At 34.5% G+C, this 25,434-nt stretch overlaps 1 protein-coding gene across 1 annotated transcript in view; it reads right to left on the minus strand.

Moving 5' to 3' along the window:
• B4 (imaginal disc development protein B4) overlaps positions 1-25,434 on the minus strand; it is a 140,082-nt gene that overhangs the window by 65,986 nt on the left and 48,662 nt on the right. Inside the window, exon 2 of the mRNA XM_076129689.1 lies at positions 18,667-19,268. Within this exon, the coding sequence (XP_075985804.1) occupies positions 18,667-19,237 (571 nt within the window). The 5' untranslated portion in view covers positions 19,238-19,268. The remainder of the gene's footprint in view (positions 1-18,666; positions 19,269-25,434) is intronic.

Genomic DNA, 25,434 nt, shown 5'->3' on the forward strand with positions numbered 1-25,434 from the left:
TGTTCTATACCCATGTTTGTCTTAACAATGTTAGTCCCATGTAATAGGGGGCGAGCCTATTGCCGTATACGGAGCACGTTGCCAAGTTCCGGCTATTGAGAATGATATAATAAAATATTATTTAGCAAAAGGTCATTAGCGCCAGGGAATTGAACCCAGGACCTAGTGGTCAAAAGACAGATGCACAACGTGTTACCAAACTTCGGGCTACAGTTAAGAATAATCTAATATAAATTACAAAAAGACCAATAGCTTGTCCCACCTTACAGTTAAGAATAATCTAATATAAATAATGAATAATCTAATACGACCGCGCCACAAAGACTATGATTGTAATCAAACAAAAAAGTACATAACGGCGCTAACTAGTTTGACCTACAACACTTTTACACATAATTACAAGTTAAAATTACTAATAATTAGTACTGAACTAATTAACTTAGTAAATTGTTACGTTTGACTGCGCACGCGCATCGACCAAACGAAAGTTTTCCTGCAATATTGGCTTGTGTTTTATACACTTTTGGTAATTTTGTAGAGTTTATTATTAGCTTATTTATTACTCTTTACGAACACCAAGTCCAAAACTGTAGGAAATACCTTCATAAAATTTTATACATGGCTCTATCCCCGGTTTTAATAGAACCTGATATATTTTCCCAAATATTTATACCTAAACTATACAAAATTTACTATCGCCGTAATTTTACGAGTATAATATCAATCAGAGTTCTTTTTTAGGACCAAACTCAGAGCTACCAGAAACCACCAAGCAAAACCTTAAGATACACAGTCGCATACACCACAAAACTAAACCACAATAATAAAAATTACTAATTAACATACCAAATTTTGTTTATTAATTAGTAACTTAGTCTTTCTCCAATGATTATAACAAAACGGCACGGTAGAATGCGCATGCGCATCGCGAAAACGAAAGTGTTCCTACCATTGCTTATAAACGTATTCAGTTAACGAGAGCTAATTACATTCTATTGTTCAATGTTTTGTTATAATTACGTGCTTAGTAATTAGATGAATCGTTGATTGAGAATACTAGGTTTTGAATGTGAAGAGAATTGTGATACATGTTAGACTATCTATACTAATATTATTAAGCTGAAGAGTTTGCTTGACTGTTTGTTTGTTTGAACGCGCTAATCTCAAGAACTACTGGTCCGATTTGTAAAATTATTTTAGTGTAAGATAGCCCATTTATCGAGGAAGGCTATAGGCTATATAACGTCACGCTACGGCCATTAGAAGCGGAGTAGCAACGAAAAATGTTACAAAAACGGGGAAAATTTTGACCCATTCTCTTAGGTGACGCAAGCGAAGTTGCGCGGGTCAGCTAGTCACAAATATGACCAGTGGAACCTGTGGCAAAATGTCAAGGTAATTGAGGGTAATGAGCAAGGGTCTCCCGAAATAAGGGAAGGGTTATGCCTTTGATCCACCAAGTTAGCTAATATATTGCCGTATCTGGCCTTTCTTCCTAGCTGCTGTGTTTACAATGCTCAAACAAATCAAAGTAATGAAGTACAGAAGGTAACACATAAAGTTAACGTGTAAACGTGCGCAAGTGTCCGTGACGACCTCCGTGCGATTTCACTCGGCCTCACCGGATCATTATCTTTACTAATTAATCTACCTCTGTTCATTTAATGCCGAAATTATAAATAGGGATGTTGTCTCAGTCACTCCACGTACTAGTATCCAGTTGAAACCGGTGAGACTGGAAGCCGACTCCAACACAGGTGGAAGAAAGGCTATGATGATGATACAAATATTCTATTTGTAAAATCACCTCCTAAAATTTTCGATGCTTTAAGTGAAGTTTTGAGGCGCTCATAGCTAGTCGTGCTCACCGGTCGGTAAACGATCTGTGGGTTAAGCAACCTTTGGCGCGGTTATCCTATAGATGGGTGACCGCATAGTGGTATTTGAACTAAGCGTCTCCGTGCTTCGGAGGGCACGTAAAAAGTCGGTCCCGGTTGTTGTCAATTAAGATAACAGTCGTTAAGCCATGTCAAAGGCCTCTCGGGCGGCTTGAACAACTTTGACACTAGGTTGACCACTAACCATACGATAGATAGATAGATAGTGAAGTTCTTACACCAAAGTTAACAAGCCATCAGGTGCAAGTGTTTGGTACAAGTAGGTTACGCCCGCATTTTCCAGCGAGAAGTGTTTCATCGCCATTACACCGACCAACGAGCCGTGACCGTTACATCGATAACTACACATTTTGTTTACATCTTCTGTCTTACTTGCGGACAAATTAATATAACAATATGGTACTTTAGAGTGGTATTGTAGAGCAAGAAAGTTTGCAAGGATAGATGCCACAAAAGCTGCAATATTTTTTATGAATATTGACAAATATAGTTTAATTAAAAAATAACAAGTAAATACATGAAATATTACAAAAATTATATTTTATACCGTTGATCTTGACTATGATGACATGGTGAGCTTTTGTGGCTAAATTACAAAATGATTTTAGGGAAAATTTCGTAGTAATATTGTTGTTCTAGTTAAGTTATTCTTAAAGCGGGGCGATGGGCGTACCTAATCTAGTCCTGTTTATATATTTCAATACTGTAACAATAATTTTAATACTGTAACTATCCTCATGATCTAGGTAAATAATTATCTAGTTAATATCTAACCCAAAGTTCCTCGGTCATATGCCATAGAATCAGACCTCAGAAAAACCAATTTATTTCTCTAAAACCTACAGAAACAATCCCCTACTTTCTAAGTGGAATTCAAGTCGATGAAGTAAAGAGCTCATTGTTAGTTTGTCAGTTTGTTGACCGTTGACATGTACATGAAAATCACTAGCATACTTACTTAAGTGTTACTACAGATTGTTTGAGTACCGCACTTAAGATGGTTCCGTATTGGTTGCAGTTTTAGTTAAGTTTTTTCTCATTTGATACTTATTTGAGTCTTTTCTGTTAATCAAGCTTTAGTGCAAATATAATAAAATATATCATTTGATACTAATTTAAGTGTTTTCTGTTAATCAAGCTTTATGCATGTTGTGCAAATGTAATAAAATGTTTCGGGTTTGACTCCCAGGTTGAGTTATGTTCTTGTTTATGAGTAAAGTCAAATTATTTCTTCATTGGTCCAAGCAAAAATGATATTTATGATTGTCCAAATTATTTAAAATTACAGCTAATTGGAAACAAAGCTTGTAAATTTTCATAATGTATGCTGTTGCTAAACATATATTTACAGAGTTACAATCTGACTTTACTTTTCAGGGAAAATCTAATTCAAAACCTCACGATACTATAACTCTTAAAACTTCAAGAAATTCCATTATATATCTTTACCATTGTTTTATAAGTACATATTTATCAAGTACATAAGGAACCCCAAACGTAGCAAGTTAATTACGTGGTGGCAAGGTTGTGAAACCACAGACAATGCTTGTCTATGGGACAGGCGCCCCGCGTTGCGACACCACAACAATGCCTGATGATAATTTGTGTCTATGGTAATGTCCTTATTACATAAACCATAGAGCATGCGTTTGTACCTTTTGATTGTACTTGACTATGGTCATTGATGGGAATTGTTTTCAGGAAATAATCACCCTTTTGTGTCCGCAAAACGAGTAAAGGTATGTTTCTAAACCGTAATTATTTTTTTCCTCGTGAATTAATAACAATGGAATAAGGAATGTCAAAATGTCAATGCAAATTGCAATATAATAATAAACGAACTTATAAACTAAAACTAAGGTATACTTTTAGATAATTTTACAGTTTCACTGAAAGATAGTTTCGGTTTCCTACGTCAGTTTTTATTAAGTTTCAGTAGGTACAATCAAATCTTGGAGTCAAGTTAAGTCACCTATTTAAATCATAATTTAAATAAAGTTGAAACTTATGACATAAAAAAAGAAATCTACTAACGCAAAAAAAAATTAAGCCTAAAATCAGAATACCTTTATCTATTCTTTATTAAAATAAACTCTTTCATGGACTAAATTATAATATATTCTATTCTTATAAAACTTCAAAAAATCGCCTAAATAATAATAACAAAACCTTGCTCTACTGTTCACTATTTCATAACAAATATGTTCAATTGTCAACCTTAATGATAAATTGTAAAGAAGAAAAGTGAAAAAGCAACTTTCTTTTTCTAAATCGTTTGGAAATGAAAAGTTTAGGATTACGTCACTCTATTATAAGGGTAACTGTGTGTGTTGTGCGTAATATTATTTTGTGTGAAGGTTTTATGCGTGGCTTTGGGAATAGAAAAAAATGCGTATTGAATAAAGAGTAAGCTGAGATTTAAGTGATGATATTGCCCAACTAGCACACAAGCTGCTTATACAGTCGTTATACAGCCTGATAGTTGCATAAGAGTCGTTCAAATGCTGTACAATTCTCTTTAAGTTGTATACTAGCTATTTAAAAAACCCTTTAACAGCTAGGCGGGACAGTAGCCGTTTAGTAGGAAACTAATGACTTATAGTGATATATGAGCATGTAATTGCATCGCTAGACAGCCTAGGGAAGTATAGCTGAGTTAAGGGAACTTTCTATAACACCGTTAACTGTATAAGGGGACTTTAGGAGATAAAGGAGTTTAAACGGAGTTATGCGTTGCGCTTATAGCGCTCAAGAGCGTAAATAAGCTTTTTGTAATGCCTTAGGTTCTATAACAGATTTTTTTAGGGCTAGTGTATTACTCATCTATAAAAGAGTTGCGTAGGTCTTTAATAGCGCCTTGAGCGTTATATCAGATATTTATATGGCTTCTGTACGGCAAATAGATGTATAAGGTATCATTCGAAACATTTTTACAGCCATGGGGATTACAGAATTATGTTAAGCACCTAAAGCGCTATAACCGAGTAATATACCTTTATACTAAAGCTTAAAATTATTATCATAATATATTTACATAGGTGCAGTGGTGGTTCAGTCTGTCAACTGTTTTTAAAGAATAAATAAAATAAAATAAAATAAAATAAAATAAAATAAAATAAAATAAAATAAAATAAAATAAAATAAAATAAAATAAAATAAAATAAAATAAAATAAAATAAAATAAAATAAAATAAAATAAAATAAAATAAAATAAAATAAAATAAAATAAAATAAAATAAAATAAAATAAAATAAAATAAAATAAAATAAAATAAAATAAAATAAAATAAAATAAAATAAAATAAAATAAAATAAAATAAAATAAAATAAAATAAAATAAAATAAAATAAAATAAAATAAAATAAAATAAAATAAAATAAAATAAAATAAAATAAAATAAAATAAAATAAAATAAAATAAAATAAAATAAAATAAAATAAAATAAAATAAAATAAAATAAAATTAATAAATTTTATAAATTTAAAAAAAAAAGAAAAAAAAAATCAAACTATAGCTAAGCTTAAGCCGCTAGAGCAGATGTAACCAACTCTGAGAGGTGCTTGATCGAGACGCCATTACAGCATTTGGTAAACATATTTTTTGAGGTTATTACGATCTTTTGAAGATCATATAAATCTATAGCCTGGTAACGCTAACATAATTAAAATCATTTTTTATTACCTATAACCCTAATTAAACTATCAGTAACACTCAAAGTCTTATTTATGTTCAAAATACAATTTTCAGATCCACATATCTATATAATTTTTGCATTTAAAACTGAATATTTTGAGGGCGCATGAAAATATTGACGATAATATACATATATATTGACAGCAAACTGGAACTCGCACTTTCATATCACGTACACAAAGAAATAAAAGCGATAGACTACTTGTTATTTTAATAATCCAATCCGTAAAAATAAAATGTCTCCTCATTTGTCACTGATGATTCATTTTAATACAATATATTTAGTTTACACCACAATAAACCGACCATATTACTAATTTAGAGCGTTAGCATTTATAACCGTTACACAGTAGCGCTAAAATAAGGTAAAGGTGGTATAATCGCGCTGCAAGACCTTTTTCGAACGCTCGTGGCGCTAACCACCTCTGTACAACAGCTGGTAAGCGCCACGAAGCTGCGAAAAAGCTCTTGTAGCGCGATTATACCACCTTCATCTTATTTTAGCGCTCCTGTATTACTACTATACTACGTTCTATTATAATTACTATTTACGACCACTGTAGATCCAATGTAGAGCTATAAGCTGGACAGTATGGGCCTATTTGACGCTACAAGAGATCTGTAGCCGCTTATAGAACCACTATACTTCTTACTAAGGAGCCTAAGGCGAAATAAAATCTTTTAACCGGCCTTTGTGCAGCTTGTTATAGCGCTTGTGTGCTAGTTGGGTGCCTACTAGCGGCAAAGATGGTGTTTATCATCACAGTTTAAAATAGACAATAGTAATTGTTTGAAAGTGTTTATATCTATCTTGGTTTTCAGATGCGTAGCGTATTCCAAAGGAATAAGTTTTTAAAAGGAATTTAACCGTCATATTTATTATACAAGGAAGTTTGTAAAGACCGTAGCAAGAAGCGTTGGACTCTGTCTATCTTTATGGGAGGAAGACGTGATGTTATGTCTGTATGTATTTAAGACAAGACCAATACGGTTGTACTGAATATACACAATCGTGTAACAACTTATGCTTGTGTCAGAACTCAGTTTGTTTCTTTCAGTGACAAAATAAAGACCCCGTCCATTACGGTAAAGGGTGTTACGATTGTTTTTAGTTTTATTCTAATATTATAAGCTTTTTATATCTAAATACAAACGCTCATTTGATTAAATTAAGGTAGATAACTAATGAAGTAGGACAATTGGACACTTAAGACCTTACGACATAGATCCTAGATTTTTTCCGCATGCGTGACGAGCAAATCATTGCACTTTACTTACGCACAATATAACCTTAATGTACGGCGTTAGATACAGCGGATTTAGCGAAGTAATATTACACAATGGAATTAGTTATTATGATAAATGTAAATGAGGCGATGAGAATCTGTCAATGAGGTTTGTCGTAACAGCATAACTGCTTTGTTATGACACGGCCCTTTGAAGCGGAATTCGGTGGCGTAATTTTAAAGATTTGGGTGAGATTAAGATAACACTATTTACACTTCCGTATGACCCTTTTTAAAATGGTGTGGAATGAAAAATTATAATAACATCGAATGATTTACAGCTTTTATAACATATTTTTTTTTATGATGATGTGTGATTAGTATAATAACAATGTTTTGCTTATCTCATAACAAAATTGTTTCTATTTAACTGAATGTTTTCCTAAAGGGAAATTAAATGAAAACAAATGACCCTAAACATAGTTTTTCTATTTACTTCTTTTATTTTAGCGGTAAGTTTTTGCTAATTGCTCAACATAATCAAATTAAAGGTCTCTGAAAAGATAAGCCTAAAATATGAAATGTCTATACAAAAAACTTTGATGAAAAAGTGAAATTCAAATAATTTTAATACCAAGCCATTCAAACCAGCAAAATTATTCTACGCATAAATTACATCAAATCATCACCTAATAGGCTCGCGTGTTTCATAGCCCCACCGTAAATACCATAGCCTAATAACGGCGTAACTGTAGCCGGCCGGCTATTTGCCTTATTACGGCCACACTGACCATGCACAATGGACACCGTCTTTAAAGATAACCACTTAATTCTACTGATATTAATATAGTTATAATGTTATGTGAGGTTGAATATGCCATAGCGTAGTAGTGAATTAAACTGCTATGTTTGAGTTCGAGTCCTGAAATGGCTAAAAAACTGATGACTAACTTATAATTTATCGGCAACCATTTCAATACGAGTCAAATGTCGAGCATGGGAGTGAAGAATCATGGACCTGTTAGACCTTGTACTGAGCTCACACCGGCGACGATCAATGATAAAATATAGAGAATAAAGAGTCAAATCCTAATTGTAACAATACTGAGAGTAGTAATTAGAATAAAGAGCGGTTCTGTTAATTTGGCAGCTGGAAAGTTCCTAAGCGTATGACTAGTCTTATTCAAGCCGTCATGGCCGAAAATTGGTCATGAAGGACATTTTAATCTGAGGTTAGAAAGGAACAGATTTATGTGTTAGATGTAGATTAGAACGAGATAGCAGATGAGTTTGGATAGGTGTTTGAAGGTGAACAGCCAATTGACGTTCTACTTGCCTTTTGGAGCACGGAGACCCTCGGCATATTTTATCTTAGCTTATTAGGCTAGCGCATATCTTCCACCCGAATAAAGATTTTATGAATATTAATTAAAAGCCTTTAATTTTATCTATTTGGTAATTTGGCCGTTCATTATGTAAAAAGACAAAGTATTTTTTTGAATGAAGTTATTCATCAATGTAAGTGTCGCCTATTAATTCATTTATTATATTGATAAACATAATCAAAGAAGTCATACAAATGTCAACTTTTTTGGCGCTAAATGAGAAATGTAATACGACCTATTTGTTTTAGGCCTATGTAAAGGTATATGATATGACATCATTTGGTATTGATCACTTGACCCGGGAGAGCCAAGCTAAGGAACGTAATGCATGGAAAAAGACACTAGCTGACGGCGTCACTATTCACGACAGCGCCTGGCTGAACAGGTAAGCATATAAACGGACACTACGACATCTACGTGCCTCCAATCCACCATCGACCTCGGGCTCTTTTATCTGCCAAAAATGCGGTCGCGGTTGTCACTCCCGCATAGGTCTTTTAAGTCACGAACAAAGATGTTCCCTCATTACTAATATTCCTCTATCTGACGCCACCTGAATCATCTGCAATAGATGGACACAGGTCAATGATGATGATGATGTAAAGGTAACAGCCGAGAAGATGCAAAGATTTATTATAAGCGCAAATTACATGACGAGTACTGATACACCTACGAAATTACAAACATCTATTGCAATTAAAACTTGCTTCACAGAAAAACAATAATTCTCGAATCATAAATCTTCAAATCAAGATCAATCAAAAGATTGAATAGCCCTTGAATTTTCCTGTCGTAATGGCGTGTAAAGCAGCCATTAGCAACGCCATAGACAAACGGGAAGTGTGGCAACACTGCCTACGTTCGGAAACGGTCCTAGGAATCATGGTTTTATTCATACAATCATGGTTTTACATCCTAAGACCTTAGCCCTAATAGACGAAGATCCTTTTATCTTTGCAGATATTTCGAAACTAGTCGTGAATTGATTTTGCAAGCTGCGTTTTTATGGGCTAAATGAGGGAGGCTTTACGTTTGAAAGATGTTCTTGAGATTATTTTTCTCTGAATAAATTGCTACGATAACGTTTGTGTAGTAACTTGGACATCTCTCTGGATGATTGTCAAGTAGCAGCTAAAGAGACAGACCAATTTTATTGAAAAGTATGAAGACCAATTGTCCTATAAGGCGCCAGTATAGTTTCTGATAAAAATAACTGATAAATATTAATTTAGTACAGGTATAATTATATTGTAGATATGACAAATCATAAGACTGCTCCAAAATTTGTCAAAGATCGTAGCCGGAAAAAGACGAATAGCAAGTCTCCCTCTATTTTAAAGTCGGTTAAAAACACGATAAAATAAATCTTATCTTGACATTAAAGAATTCAAGTGAACTTTCTTTTACGCCACATTTCAACATATTTTAAATCAGATTCTGAATGACAGTGTAACTGCAATCACATAGTTCTTACTGTGTTGCCAATTAACCTAAATATAATACCTAAATATTTCCAACACGAATTAAAAAGCATATTATCAAATGCATCTTTTCTCACACAAATATTTGTTGTGTTGAAACAAACGGCCGTGCAATGACAAAATGAAATAACAGTCGTAATTTTTTACAATTAGCTATACATCGTTGTCTAGCCTTTCTTCTAACTGTGTTGGGTGCAGCTGAATACTAGTATTTAAAGCGACTCCACAACCCAATTTCCTGGGTTATAGCGATACCCCTCGGTAAAACCGAAACTTTCAAGCTTCTGACTTCTAGTAAAAACTGCAAAGATCATTGAAAATTATAGCCGAGACCCACTATTGGAAGACTCAGAATGTATAAAATGGTCACCCATCTACAGAACAACCTCAGCAAGTGTAGCTTAACCTCAGAGATCGATCCGGCTCTTGTAACTAAGCCATTTATATTTCTCGTTCGAAAAGAATTTATTTTTCTCATCAGATAAACTCCTGTCGTATTCTGATGACCTTTATAAGAGCAGTACTAACTTAATCTTCAATATAGAGATGTCACAACACCCTATATTATCATCCTAGTCAACAATTTATCGAGACCCATATCATCCAACCTCTTAAAAAAAAAGAATTCTTGGCGGCAAAACTTCGAAACATTTTTTATCTGTGTTGCCAAGATTATGCGGCGCGATTCACACAGCACATTGTTGCCAGCGCAAAATTGTTTTAAAATTTAAATTTTTTTGTTTGTTTATTTTTTAATGGTTGGATAAGGTAACTGGCCGGGTCTATCTGTTACATACATCGGAGTATCCATTCACCTGCTTGCATTTATAATGCCTTGTTTCTTTGGCCTACGTTTTGCCGCCAATTTCTTAGGGATTCGTTCTAGAGTCCTGTAGGTTATAATTACGTATTTTCTTTTTTGTTTCGTCGAAGTATCGATTGGACCGTTTGTTTTTATTTTTTATCTTATGATATTATTTGCTATACAGATAGCTTGTTATGACATGTAGTAAAGATATGGTTATTACATATTTATACGTATTATGGAAATATAATTGGGTACAGAAGACGTTTTATAATAGCACTAGCTATCGCGGCTTTGCCTGCGTGGAATTCAGCCCTTCGAGGTTCCAACAATTTTCTCTTTACTTTTACTTCTCTACACTTCTTAAGGAAACTTCGTACCAACTTCAACTTTCTACGCTCAATAGATTCGGCTATGCGTGGTCCATCAGTTATCAGTTAGTCTCTCAGCAACGAAAGATTTTTGTATAATATATTGATTGATTGATAACTGACGGTAATTTAAACAAATTGTCACTCTGTCAAATACACCCCAAGACAAAAGAGGCCGCAAGTCTATGATTATAAACAGAGCCTACTACTCCTCTCCCATCATAAAATCCTAAACATTCGATCTAAGAATCCAATCTAATAAAGGTTTCCTAATAAGGCCTAGTACTAGTATATCAAAACAAATACCTAACTAAGAAAAACTACAAAACACATAACGGAACCCACATAAGATCAAATGAGCTTTACTTTTTTATAATTCAACTGAAACATCCCTATGACGCCTGGACGTGACGTCACGTCTGCAAACCTAACCTTATACATGAAAAACAAATCAACACACCTTATTTGTATTGCACTATGGTTGAAATTCATTTGACACGACTGTAGAGTTAAATTTGCAAAGAATGACAGTAGGCAATTTTGTTGTGCGATTGATGTAGACTTTATTTTTATAGTAATAAGGTTGAAATTTGTTCGTGTTGTATGTAGTTTAAAGTTGTTATACAGGGTGTTGGTGTACGCGTGATTGAGATTGTCTAGAGATAGGCCAGGGAATGTCATTGTTCTTAGGGCTATCAAAGTTTTTGTGAATGTTTCAATTATTTATTTTGTTCTAAGAATAGCTAGCGTTCGGTTAGTGCTGATTAAGTTTTTAAAAGGTTTTGTGGCTCGTAACGGTTAAACTGTATTTTTATGATTAATTAAGAAGTGAATTGAATTTTTTTGATAGAGCAAATGTTTATTCAAAAAGCAGCAATAAATAAAATATATGCTTTGATTACTTATGGGAATTATTTTGCAAGAGATCATTACACACTTTTGCTGCTAATTACTGAAGAAGATATTTCAAATATAATATTTAGAACTACACAAAGAAACTTCAATATTAATTAATTCAATATCTACGGTCCCTATAACACCTGTCACAACGGTTTCAAAGCAACTATTTAATATCTTCAATTTTCCTCTTAAAACAATTTGTCACAGTGGCAGCCCCAAATTTCTAAGAAAAGCGAGCGTACCTCATCAGTACTCAGTACACGTAGCAGCTAGGGACGTGCTTAATGAGAAAAGATCGAGCTGCGTCTGATTACTGCGCGCGTTTGATCTGCCGTCACCAGAAATGTCAGCGTGAAGAATGATTTGTGTGTAAATTAGTTCAAGTGATAAATTCCTGAATTATTTTATGTGAAATGTCTATCTAGACAATACATCAAAGCGTTTACTGAAAGCACTTTGATAAAATTATTAAAAGGTTTTTTTTTTGTTACCCTATTTTAGTATTATATAGGGAAAACAAAATCAAAATTAACTAAAAATAACTCAATAAACGTTGATATCAGACTGATTGAGTAATCGTCTTCTACAAGAAAAAAAAATGCATTAAATATGCTTGTAGATCTGACTTTCCGATACTTTTCTGACTTTTCGATTTATTTATTAACTGAATTACTTACAGTAAAAATAGCTGGAATTATAATGCATTAAGACCTACATAGATCATTAGCAATAATTTGCGCACATTTTACTTTTATATTTCCCAGATTACTTCTCAATTTACACGTACTGTATTTATTTATTTATTTATTTATTTATTGTAACTGCACAAATTTTCGAGTCAAACGTAGGATCCCCAAGAAAGATTGAGGTTAGAGAGGCGGGGTGTTGTAAAAACCTCAGCCAAATCCCTTTTACAGCATGTTTTGAGAAAACAATAATAAAAATATATGTTGTACCGGTACCACGTAACGTGGGATAAGGACAAAAAGGGAAGAAGACTTTCTATTGCTAAGAATATAGTAAAAATTGGATACGCCACATCAACATTTACAACACATAACTCACGTAAACTTTACTACTAGCACAAGCAATAAAACTTTAAAAACAACTCATAAAGCACATTACGTCAATATCAAATGATTCACTGAATACTACAACACTTTGTATGCACAATGTGTTATAAACTGCACATTGTATACTTTTAAACTAAGGTCTGGCGCTAAGACTTGTCATAGGATAATTTAAGAGCCTTCGTTTACATGTCACTGTTGAAGTTGGAATCTATACTAATATTATAAAGCTGAAGAGTTTGTTGGTTTCATTGTTTGTTTCTTTGTTTGTTTGAACGCGCTAATCTCAGGAACTACTGGTCCGATTTGAAAAATTCTTTCAGCGTTAGATAGCCAATTTATCGAGGAAGGCTATAGGCTATATAAAATCACGCTACGGTCATTAGGAGCGGTGTAGCAACGAAAAATGTTACAAAAACGGGGAAAATTCAGACAAATTCTCTTAGGTGACGCAAGCGAAGTTGCGCGGGTCAGCTAGTGTAGGATATATGTACGTGAAAAATCTGTGGTCTACAGCTTACCGGTCTAATGTGTACTAGTTCTGGGTAATGCACTATTGATCAGTAGGCTTATAGCTGGTTAAGAAGTCTCGGGTTCGATCCCTAGGACCGGCAAGGTGTTTATCGGTTTTTTCTAAGTAATATTGCAATTTGATCAAGTAGCCTAGAGATTATTGCAGTATATGGCAATAGCCTCATTCTCTATTAGACTAAAATTGTAAAAGGGGAAATGTGGCAGTATTTCATACATCTTCCTATAACTTAACAAGTTTATGTCAGCCCCACAGGAAGTCAAAACACTATACATACATCTAACCGCGACACACAACATCATACTCTCAACATCGAGGCTCAACGTTAAAATCTACTTAAATATAAATAGGTACAGCTACAGTTTCAATATAAAGCAGTGAATAATATCTGCCTCTCTCATTGTTTTCTTTATTGTTTTTAAACAAAACTACCAATAAAAAATCACTAAACTATTACTATTTGCATACCAATCCTCTGATCGACACCTCAACCAGATTAATAATATACCAAAACAAGTAAACACTTCAACTGCAAAACATTGGCAAGACAATTGTTTTACAAACAATTGACTGTCGCCCGCGCATGCTCGGAATACTATAGCGATTAATATAACTATACAGACTGTAGTTAGTCAGCTCGTGGCTTAGTTAACAACAGCCGCGCGGATTGATCTCTGAGGTTAACTACACTTGCCGGGGTTGTCCTATGGATGGGTGACCGTCTTATACGTATTGTGTTTCTCAGTGTTTCGGAAAGCACGTTAATTTGTGGGTCCAGGCTGTGTAAAGATCTTTGATAGTCGGTAACAGTAGTCAGAAGCTTGAAATTCTGACAACCAGTCAGGTATCGTGTGTGTATAACCCAGGTAACAAGGTTGTGGACGTCAGATAGGCAGTCGCTCTATGTAAAGTACTGATATTCAGCTGAATCCGGTAAGACTGGAAGCCAAATCCAACATAGTTTGGAATAAAGGCTAAGCTGATATAGTGTGTAGTTAGTCAGCTTATAAAAGGATTGAGTCGTATTAACGTTTATTGAGACGAGGAAGTCATTGGGCCCACGCTAGCTATGTTTCTGTAGTTAGGCAGTAGGCAGGCTTTAATCGGGATTAAAGATAAAGTCAATGACACTTGTCAGTCTAATAAAAGTTACGCTTGTTTTGTTCTATAGATGGGTGACCATATAATACATTCTGAGTTAATCCGTGTTTCGATAGGCACGTTAAATTGTGTGTCTCCACTGTCATTTTCAAAGATCTTTGACAGTAGTTACCAGTAGTCAGGAGCTTGAAAGTCTGACAACCAGTCTTACCGAGAGGTATCGCGTTAATAGACCCTAACATAGTTAGAAGAAAGGCTGATTGATTGTTATACTTGTTTGACAAAAAAGCTCTGAATAAATACAATATTAAAAGACAGAAGACGTATGCAATAAACTAATTGGCAGCATCCTGCATCTTCTTAACCTCTTAGTACAAGTCATGATATCCCGTTTATTCCCTTCATAACAAACAAAACTAATATTACCAGTACAATGTACCTAACGGCTATCGGGCCCCGGGGTCGTGGGTTCAGTGCCTGAGCAGTTAAAACCCTCGGGTATAACAAAATGAATGATGTCTGGATGATGTCATGAAGATGTTTATCTTAACTATGGTTACTATGTAATTTGATTAGTGATTTTATAACCTTTTCGACGAAGATAGGATGACCTGTTGCAACATTGTAAGGGAGCGATGTTTTTGCTATCAATTGGACTGCCTCTATCGCCCAGTGGTTTAGATCGCCGATGCCATTGCGTCGGGAGGTCGTGGGTTCGACTCCCTTACGGAGCAATTATTTGTGCGATCCACAAATAATTGTTTCGGGTCAGGTTGTGCTTTGTGTCCGTTGTTTGTATGTTTGTTAAAGAGAGCAATTCTTAGTGAGGGAGTGTAAAAAACCCTTAATAGCTAGTGGAATCCCTTAATAGCAGCCCGTAGCACTAGTTTAGCTTTTCAATTGTGTTTAAACTCATATAAAAAAAACGCTATTGAATAGATAAACTACCGCTTAGTACCCCAACAACAAAGTAACTTTAACGACTCAAAAATCCAACTTCTTCTATCATTTAGCATTATTAATTTCAATAAAAACTAACAAACAAAAGACAAACATTACACAACAATCATGAACATCAATTAAAAATACCTACATCAAAGTCACATCAAGACAATACTACACCCACAGGTTCTATGCATCAAATGTACAAGTTCGTCGGCCATAGAGACAGTGTAAGGCCATAACCTTGTCTGTACCAAGCCTTATAAGGCCTATGGGTAATAGGCCGGGTCTCCCACATGAGGCCCAGGTTGAATAAGCCTCAATTAAGGCCATTTGCGGCTCAATAGGGGTGTATTGTAGATTTTATTTATTTGATTTTAATTAGATGTCTGATTGAGTTAATGGTTGCTAGAATTTTCAGGATTCAGGTGAGGAATGTAAGATTGTAAGTTATATTTCTACTTTGTCATTTAAATGAGTTTTGAACTAAGTTCAAATTCCACGATGTTATTAGGGTATTACTGGAAATATGATCGATTTGAAGAATTACTTTGGACAAAAATATTACAGAGAATGAGATACGTCATGTAATCAACTTAAATCACTGAAACAAATATAATAAAAAAAATAAAGAACAATACACATACGCACTATTATGTCATACTACTTAACATAAGGAACACAATTTATACATACAACGCAAAGTTACACACAGCAATTGAAAAAATATTCAGTTCAGGCTAAAATAACCCAATAATAAGAAAAAACAAATCCTCTTCGTATTTTTAATATTGGCGCCAATATTTCCTTTTTGTATTTCGACTAAACTATTCAAAATATAAATATCGGCGGCAATACTCACTTTTTCCAACACATTATTAGAAAAAAAAATAATAAATAAAAAAAAAATAATAATAAATTGCCTATAAACAAAAAGTTTGGCCAGTTATAACCCCGGTATACACGAGATAGGCTGAGTATGCACATGTCGGGGGCGCGACCCGTACGGTACTGTAATGGGACGTTGCTCCCGTGCCGTGAAACACAGCTCAAGTTACTATAAGAATAATATGTGCGCTTGATTTGTTAATATAAGGGTGGAAAATAATATCTGTTTTTTCGTTGCTGTTATGTATCAAACGTATTCCATCGTAAGGTTTATTATCAAAAAAATGTTATTAATTAAAAAAAAATTGATGTATTCTTGTTTTGTTAGTTTTGGAGAAATGTGTCTACGTAATACCTTATCGAGATAATTTTTCGCTGCCATTTATTTTGATTTTTTTGTATATTTTTCAATGTAAGATTTGGCTAGATATATGTATATTTTTACGTTCTATATAAACGAAACACTAATTAGGATCTATGCTCAAACTAGCAAAGAAGCATTGTTTTCAAACCTCACGCGATCATCATACATAAGTAACACAATTTAATTTATTATTAAAATGAGTATTTTTTTTATAAGAGCTTATTGAAACCTACTCAATTTGGTCAACAAATTATCACTAATAATATCAAACCAATAAGTTTTGATACTTGTACAGTCAAATTAATTTCCATAATAACTTCAATCAACTAAATTAAATTCATTACTCAAAAACATAAACATACATCAATACTACATCAAAGCCATCTAATAAAATAATAATTACTTCTCAATATGATTAATACGACCTTCAAGGTTATACATAAAATGATCAAAATTAATTGCTCCAAATACCAAATTGGCTTCCGCATTATAGAAGATACGATTGTAATAAAATTTTATCAAATAATCAATGCTCTATTAAATTTAATCGTAGGTGTATCAAAATAGATTGAGTTTTGAACTTCTTTGTGAGAATTTGTACCAATATTTTAAATGCAAAAATCTATCTTATAAGCCTTAACGGCTATACTGCTAGACTGATTTTGATGAAATTTAACGTGGTCATAGAAGAAGATCCGATCAAAGAAAGATAATTTAATTTTGCAAATGTCAAGTTCTTTGGTCTCGGCCTATACATATATGTTAATAAGGTTTGATTTTTTGTTTGTATGTATCAACTTTTGGGGACTGAAATAGGGTGACTGTGAAGGGTTCCGCGCGAGTCCACTAATTTACAGCAAGACTACTAAAGCTGAATTCTATAATCAATTAGTCGTAAATGCAAAAGTAATAAAACGGAATTTACAAATTAACTAAGTTGTACAACACGTAGGTTGGGTTCAGTTTTGGGTCAGTATCATTATAATTATTCATCTTGGTATCATTACTGACCCGAACTGAATTAAGACAAACGATTAAAAACCCAGTGAAACAATAACCTTCCATAAATAACAAGTTAGATAATATAAAGACAACGCTTCCAGTGTTACGTACAGTCAGCAAGAAAATACATTTATGCCGAAGAAACCGTTCAGTTGGAAAAAAACTCGAGAAAAATATAAAGAACTACTAATTATGTTGCAACTTTACGTCTACTTTGCATCCCAAACAGAGCGAAAATAGGTCGCAATTTTTTAGTTAGCCACACTTTGCTATTAGTTAGCCACGGGGGTTAGCTTGAGCTAGTCGATATTTAAAGCTATACATCAATCACTCATCCAAGTTGGCGACTCCAGTCAATCGTAATAATTACGATTGACTGGATTTTATTTTATATTCAGAACTGTTGATTAGGTACTCTATTAGTAAATAGGCTTTAATAAAACCGGATTACTTTAAAAGAGTAATAATTAAACAAAAAAAATCATACACCTCGAAAATGTTCATCAATTTTTGTTGCAAAACGTCCATTACATAACTTGCCCGGTCACTTAGAACAAGCATTGTCAATTATATCCATTGTTTAATATTAGCTAATACATTGATTAGTTCAGAGTGAAGCCTTTCAAACGTCTTTACATTGCAGCACTTTAGATTGTGTCTTCCGCGTTGTATGTCTCTTATCTGCACTTAAAGAGAAATTTTGTGAAGAAAAACAATTGGAACTTTAATTAAAGATGTATTTGATGAATCATAAGAGAAGTGTTTTATTGTAAGTTCTCTATATCTTACACCAGATATGTTCTCCCAAAATCTCTCTTTTAGGTGGACTAGAGTATTCTAGTACCAAAAGCTCTGTGAATGACCACTTACGTAGCTGTTTAAGGGTCGGTTCATTTTATGGCCTTCTATACCTACCTACCACACAAGAAACATTACGCGGCTAGATTTCTTTACAACCATCCGATCCACCAAATCTAGTCAATAAAGGATAAAAGAAATTCTGACTCACCATCATAAGAATCCGGGATATACAGCGGCTTTCCGACGAGCTTGCCCTTCTTGCCTGACAACGGCACCGCCTCCACTCTCCTGTGCGCCTCGAGCACTCGGTAAAGAAGCACTGGCCTATCCTCACCCTCAAACTTCACCACACGGGGCAGAGAAAACTTATCCACAAACTCTTTCAGAGTCATCACTTCACTGCTATCGTCTTCAGGTTCGACAGACCCGTTCCTTCTTCCGAGAAGAAAGTTATCAGCCCATTCGGGAGCGTTAGGTCTTCGCTCCAGGTAATCCGGCCGTCTTTCACTGCTCCTCGGCTTATAGCGCGGAGGCCTATCACGGCGAACTAAAGCCTCGTTTGCTTCTGCCAGCCATCTTGTGACTAGCCGTTCCCTTTCCACGTCAAGGTAGCGAGGTTTCGAAGCGTCACAGGCGAACCTGGCCGCGTCGAAGCAGTACTGGGGGGGTGGCGGCCGGATCCGGGGCGGGAAGAAACGGGGTGGGACGTAAGGGGGGTGCGGGGCGTAGGCCGGCGGCGTCCTCGGCCCGGAGCCCTCGACTGACGCCGTTCTGAACATGTTGTCAGGCCATTGATGTTGATCCCGCCACCTGGAACAATACAAAAGACAAGAGTTAGATACAGCTAAAATGTCTTAATGCTCTACACCTATCAAAGTTTGAAAAACATTCCTAAAATAACTTTTTCCCAAACAAGATACCCTAATTCTTTAAGCAAATCAAATGAATACACCCTAAACAACAAAATTCAACACGAATCTAAATAAACGAACAGTTTATTTTATCCTGATTAAACTTTGAGGTAAAAGAAGAAACCACATATTTCCAAGCGGAAAAATAAAAACGAAAGCAAACGAACCACCATATTACTTAAGACATGGCGTAACATGACCATAAACAGAGTCTAATCAAGTTTCATACAGTAGCCAGTAGCTGCAGTGAACCACGCAACGATCAAACGCGCCGCACGTTAGCAAATACCAACAAATACTTGAACTTAGACCCGATACTAACTAACTATTTATTACATAAATATTAATGGCATCTCGAACTATTTAATTACGTCATTTGATAAGTTTAGAGGCCTATTCAGATGTGAACGACATTCGATAGCGTTGATTTTCTCGCTTATTTCTGTTCGCGAATGTGTAATAATATTTATTAAACTTATTTATCTTTTCTATAAAGTAATTTATAGCTCGGATCAACTATAATGTATTTGTGTGAATTCTGATTTACATTGTATGCCAAAATCTATCAAATCCGAACAGTAGTTTCTGCGGGAAAGAGTATAAAATACCCATAATATTCGTAGGATGGTAGAGGTCTTCCTCATCATCAGCATTGGCCTGTGATCATCTAATGCAAATGATACCCACTACCAAAGTCATTTCATGATTTAACTACTAATGATATAGACAAATAAATATCTTTTAGCGTGCCCTCCGAAACACACAGACGTTCAGATCAAATACTACAAAACGGTAATTTCAGTGATGGGTGGCCCTGAGTGTAATCCATTCAACAATAAAAACCCTCTTCTTTTTCGCCAAAGCGATAAACAAATATAAAGAATACAGCCTTAACCGGAATGCGAACAAATCATATGGGGAATCAATTAGTTGCGTGAGCGTAATTAACTAAGTCTCGCGATGTCATATAACAGAAACGTTCTGCTTTTTACCACGATGTATATTTATTACTGAGCCATTTATATAGTTGGCCTGGTTAGTCCTTTTATTTTACCTAAGACTGGTCAAAACCGGCCAAGTGCGAGGCGCACTAGCGTAAAAAGGGTTCAATACTAAAAAAACATCGGAAATAAACACGTTTGTTGTATGAGGACCCGCCTTTTGTCGTCTTTGTTAGTGGCAACGGAAATACGTAATTTGCGAAAATTTCAGCTTCCTAGCTGTTACGGTTTATGAAATACAGCTTAGTGACCGACGGACAGACAGCGAAGCCTTAGTAATGGGGCTACGTTTTTACCCTTTGGGTACGAAACCCTAAAAGTAGAGTAGTGCAAAAAAATAAAAGATGTGACAACTCTGCATTATTTATAAGTAAATATTCTAATTTTGTAGTTTATAAATATGTATGTGGTTAAATATTACGACTATACTCGGGCCTTAACAAGCTTAAGAACTAAATCATAATCAAAAGGACTACATATAGGAATGTGTCTATGCAATAAATCGTTCATAAAACCTGTAAACTACAAGACCTGTAAAGTACGAGAGAGAGAGAGAGAGAGAGAGAGAAAATAAAAATGACGAATGATGTACTTCACACATTTATCATAACCCTAATATAGTAATATCAAACTATTTTGACTGCGGCAATGAAAAATTTTAGAAGCATTTAACTCGTAGTGAAAATTCTTTTTACTGCAAGAAAACCACTTTAGAAACCCGAAACCCGGTTCTAAACCCGGTTCTAAACCTGGGACAGTAGGTATAAATAGCCATTATATAAACTCGATCCCGGAACAAAACATGGGACAGTACAAACGTTTTTTTCTACTCAAGTCAACGTCTTCATCACACCTATCTGACCCACCCTTTGTTCACATTGTTTCTAACAATGTTTCAAAACAAGCCCAGGGACTAAATATTCCCGCAGTTTTTCTTCTAAACCGACAATTTTCCTATAGTATTAATTGCAAAATATCCGCCAATGGTGGCCAAAGGTACAATTTTCTAGCCAATCTCCATATAAAAGGTGTTTCCCATCGGCAACTAGGCAGGCTGGACAAAAGTTTATAAATGATGTTCACACGCAGATAGCGGACGAACACAGATGGCAAAATTGTATGTGTCGGTGAAGAAACTATATAATATATTCCTTGTTGTTTCTTATAGAGAAGACAGGTGTGAGACATACAAATACTGTAATTATTATGATTGTGGACACAGGGCCTAATCCCTCCCTCATTATGGGAGGAGACCCTTGCTCTGCAGTGGGACAGCAATGGATTAAATTGTGATATTTTGGAACCGCATATTAAATTTTCCTCTATTCTGCAAAAGTTGGTATTCTTCTTCCATCATCTTTTTTTTCAGCAGGCATGTTTTCAGCACCTAAACTTTAATCCTTATTACCTTGAGATTGACGTGCAGAAGTTGCAGGTGATAAAAGATAACTTTGTTAGAGCCGTAATATGAAATTTTAGCGTTATTTTTGTGAGATAGGATAATGCAAATGCCTTGGGTGTCCATGTTGATCACAAGGTAGCATGTTGAATTACCGACTTGTGCAAAGTCTTTTCTAATTTATATTTTTAGACTAACATCGTTAATGGCAAAATAGGTATATTTCACACACATCTGCCTTCACCTTCAGGAATTGACTTGAATTTTCAGACTTGATATTATGTATGGTATGTATGTACACATATATATAGATTCAAATTCTCTTCAATCAAATGTTTCTTCAACAGAAACATAAACTTGTATTGCAACACGTGAGATTGTCCGATACTATTCCGAGACAATAGTCGTATTATTACTAACTATAGTTCCCTAGGTTTTCCTACACTATTACTAATATTGTAACTAAACAATGGACTCAAAGAAACGTCTCAATGAACCATGATCGGTCGATCAAGTGCACTTGTTTTACATAATTCATGTGGTAATGTATTGTGGCTATAAGGTTTTTTATGACGCTAATGTTATTTCATTTCTTGAGGGCATGCAAGGTCCCCGCTACCTCACCTAACTCCTCATTCAATTCGAAAAGAGACCCTTGCCCAACAGGGGACAGTCATGGGTTAAAAAGAAAGTATATTATTACGTTAATTAGTCTACATATAAAAGATTGAAAATGTACTTCGAGATAAAACGTTCAACGTATTTTTTTTCTGAAAACAAATAACTAAACATAGAAAGAGATAATAAAAAGAATCGTTGTATTTTAAGAACCCAATAAAGTACTAAAATTCTATCTACTGGGTATTGTTCACTTTAAACCTGAACGACTCCAGAATCAAACTTGGGTAGGACTATGTACATATACATAGAGAGGCCACAAAAAAACTTAGATCAAACAAAAACGCCGAATTAGGGACCAATCAAATATCCTTCATTTCAAAACTAAAAGTCAGTTTCACGACTGATGGATCCGTGTCAGACAGACGATCCTATAAAAAATGACAGGAAATTTATAAAAAACTAGGGTCAAATTTTCACCTGAGTAACAAGCCATTATTTTGAAACCAGAGCTAAATTCAATAATACTTCTCAAAAAACGCTTAAATTGTATGGGTCACAAGGTCGTTTTAACCACAGCATCTAAATGCAACATAAATATAAATATTAGATATAAGTCTGACACAACAGCCATTGTTGTATGTTCACACAAAAACTCAGAGATACACGTAATGAATGACTCAACAAGTTTTAATGATAGTATACACATCCTGGATTGGGAAATGGGATGGGTTTTTTTTATCTAAATTATAATTGCATTGGCTAATTTTGGATCTAATGTAGTCAAGCTTCAAAACAACAAAGTTTCACGTAGTGTAGTTTCCCGTACTATGCCAGACTGAAATTCCTCATAGTATTTGTAAGATCGACCGAGTTTGGTATCTAAAAATAAGCATAGATTTGGAAATAACATAATATCGTTGTCTGAGTAACAAATACGAGGAAAATTGTTAGCAAATGATTATCGTTAGTAAGATCGTTCTCGGAAGAGATGTAGTAAAGAACTTAATCATTCAACCCGTATATAACGTGGAAAATAATTTGTAACTAATTATTATTACCAGAAAATAACTTAAAAATGCCTGAGTAACCTTTTAAAATGGATTCCTCAATTCATTTTAGCCAATCTTAGCCATTACCTATGCCTGAAGATCGTTGTCCTGCATCCTATTAGATTCGTTTTTACATCAAATTTTCAATTACAAATCCCCAGACATGTCTAGTGAATACAAAAAGCCTAAAAAATCAATCACGGATGCTCAAAATCCAAATACTAACACCTACTAATAATATTTTATACAAAAACTATCACGTCTCAATCGAAATCATCAATTTAAAGGAGACTTTGAAAAAAATAAGTCGATGTCCCCACTAATCAAAACTCGATGAACAGCCAAGACACCTGTTCATACGATAAATAACTATAAACAAGGAAAATAAAACCTTCTGTCGTGAGTAATAAGATTTGAATTCCTTTACACAATAGAAGTATGACAACTCATGGTTGAAAATAAAACAAATTTATTAATACACCTGTCAAAATCAATTTGAATGAAGAATTGAACTTTAAATCTTTACTATAGTAGATTAAAAACTTGTTCTACAAGTTTTTGGACCGCAAATACAAGTTTGCCGTCTTGCATCACCAGGTTTTAGGTACCGTGCTCCATTTTTTTTTAATAAATGCTAACGTAACAATAGTTTTTGTGTTGTTTAAAAGTAATTAATTTCTGATCAGATAACACTGAGTTATCTAATTCGAATTTAAGGGATTACTGAGCGCGTTTTTTTGGTATTATATTTACAGTTATAAAATAACTTGGTCTTGCTCACGACTTCTTCCACGTGGACACTGGTACAGGTTATGTACAAAAGCCAGCATTTCTTTAAGAATTGAAACTCGTGCTGTCATAGGCTAAGCAAGGGACTCATCTCGAAACGAGGTAAGGCCGGGCCAGCCCTAAGGTCTGCCACGCTGGCAATACCGGGTTAAGGAACTTCGCATTTCTGCCATAACTAATATTCAAACCTTCGCATTTATAATATTCAGGCCTGTTTTTTTTCATTAATTCTGGATAACTATCAGATAGCCTAACAGACATAATGACACTTTATAGCAAAGAGGTTATGAGACCTATTCATAAGCTGTGTTTTAACCCCAAATAGTTTGTTTTAAAGAAGACCACTTTCTTATTACGGATGATAATCTTTAATCATTTCTTTCATACATTCACTTGAAGCGAACGTTCGATTGCAAAGGAAAATATCCATTAACTGTTGCTACTTAATGCGTTAATTTCCTTTTAATATTAAATTATAACTGATTATAAACTATATCCGACGTGTATTTATTGTTGCACGTCTTGTTGGACTTAGAAACTAATCATAGGATTGCCTTTACTAAATATCTATTAACAAGAAGAAAACATCTCTCTTTACACAACTCCCTATATAACAATTTCGAAGTGTTTTTAACTGCATATTCAAATACTATTATATATACCACTTAATTCCTTCTAATATAATAAATGGGAAAGTAATTCCGTCTCTCTGTTTGTTTGTTTCTTTTTCATTCTTAAACACCTGAATCGATTTGGATAAAATTTTGTACAAAGATTTTTATCCCAGAGATCCCACAGGATCGGAAACTATGCTGGTAATAAGCCATATAATAAGAGCTAAATAAGATAATTACTCAAATACCTTCCTCAATAACTCAAGGAACCCGTAAATTCATTCAAAATTAATTTACTATCGAACGAGGGGAATAATTTACTCTGACTTAGGACTCAAACTAGGGTTGTTAAAAGACCGGGAATGCCGGAATTTTCCGGGATATCTGCCCTTTACTCAGTGAAAAATAGATAGACCTTGCCCGGGTTTCAGCTCCCGAGGTGGGTGCTTTTTTACGTAATTTAGTAAATAAGGCAATTTATTCTGTAAGACCCCGAAAATCCATGTTTTTTTTTCATTTTTTTACGTTAATTGTGCTACGGTTTTTTAATTGAATTATCATAGGAAGGGAGCATCTAGATCATTAAGTGGAA

The sequence above is a fragment of the Anticarsia gemmatalis genome, chromosome 22, assembly GCF_050436995.1.
Source record: "Anticarsia gemmatalis isolate Benzon Research Colony breed Stoneville strain chromosome 22, ilAntGemm2 primary, whole genome shotgun sequence".
Taxonomy (NCBI): domain Eukaryota; kingdom Metazoa; phylum Arthropoda; class Insecta; order Lepidoptera; family Erebidae; genus Anticarsia; species Anticarsia gemmatalis.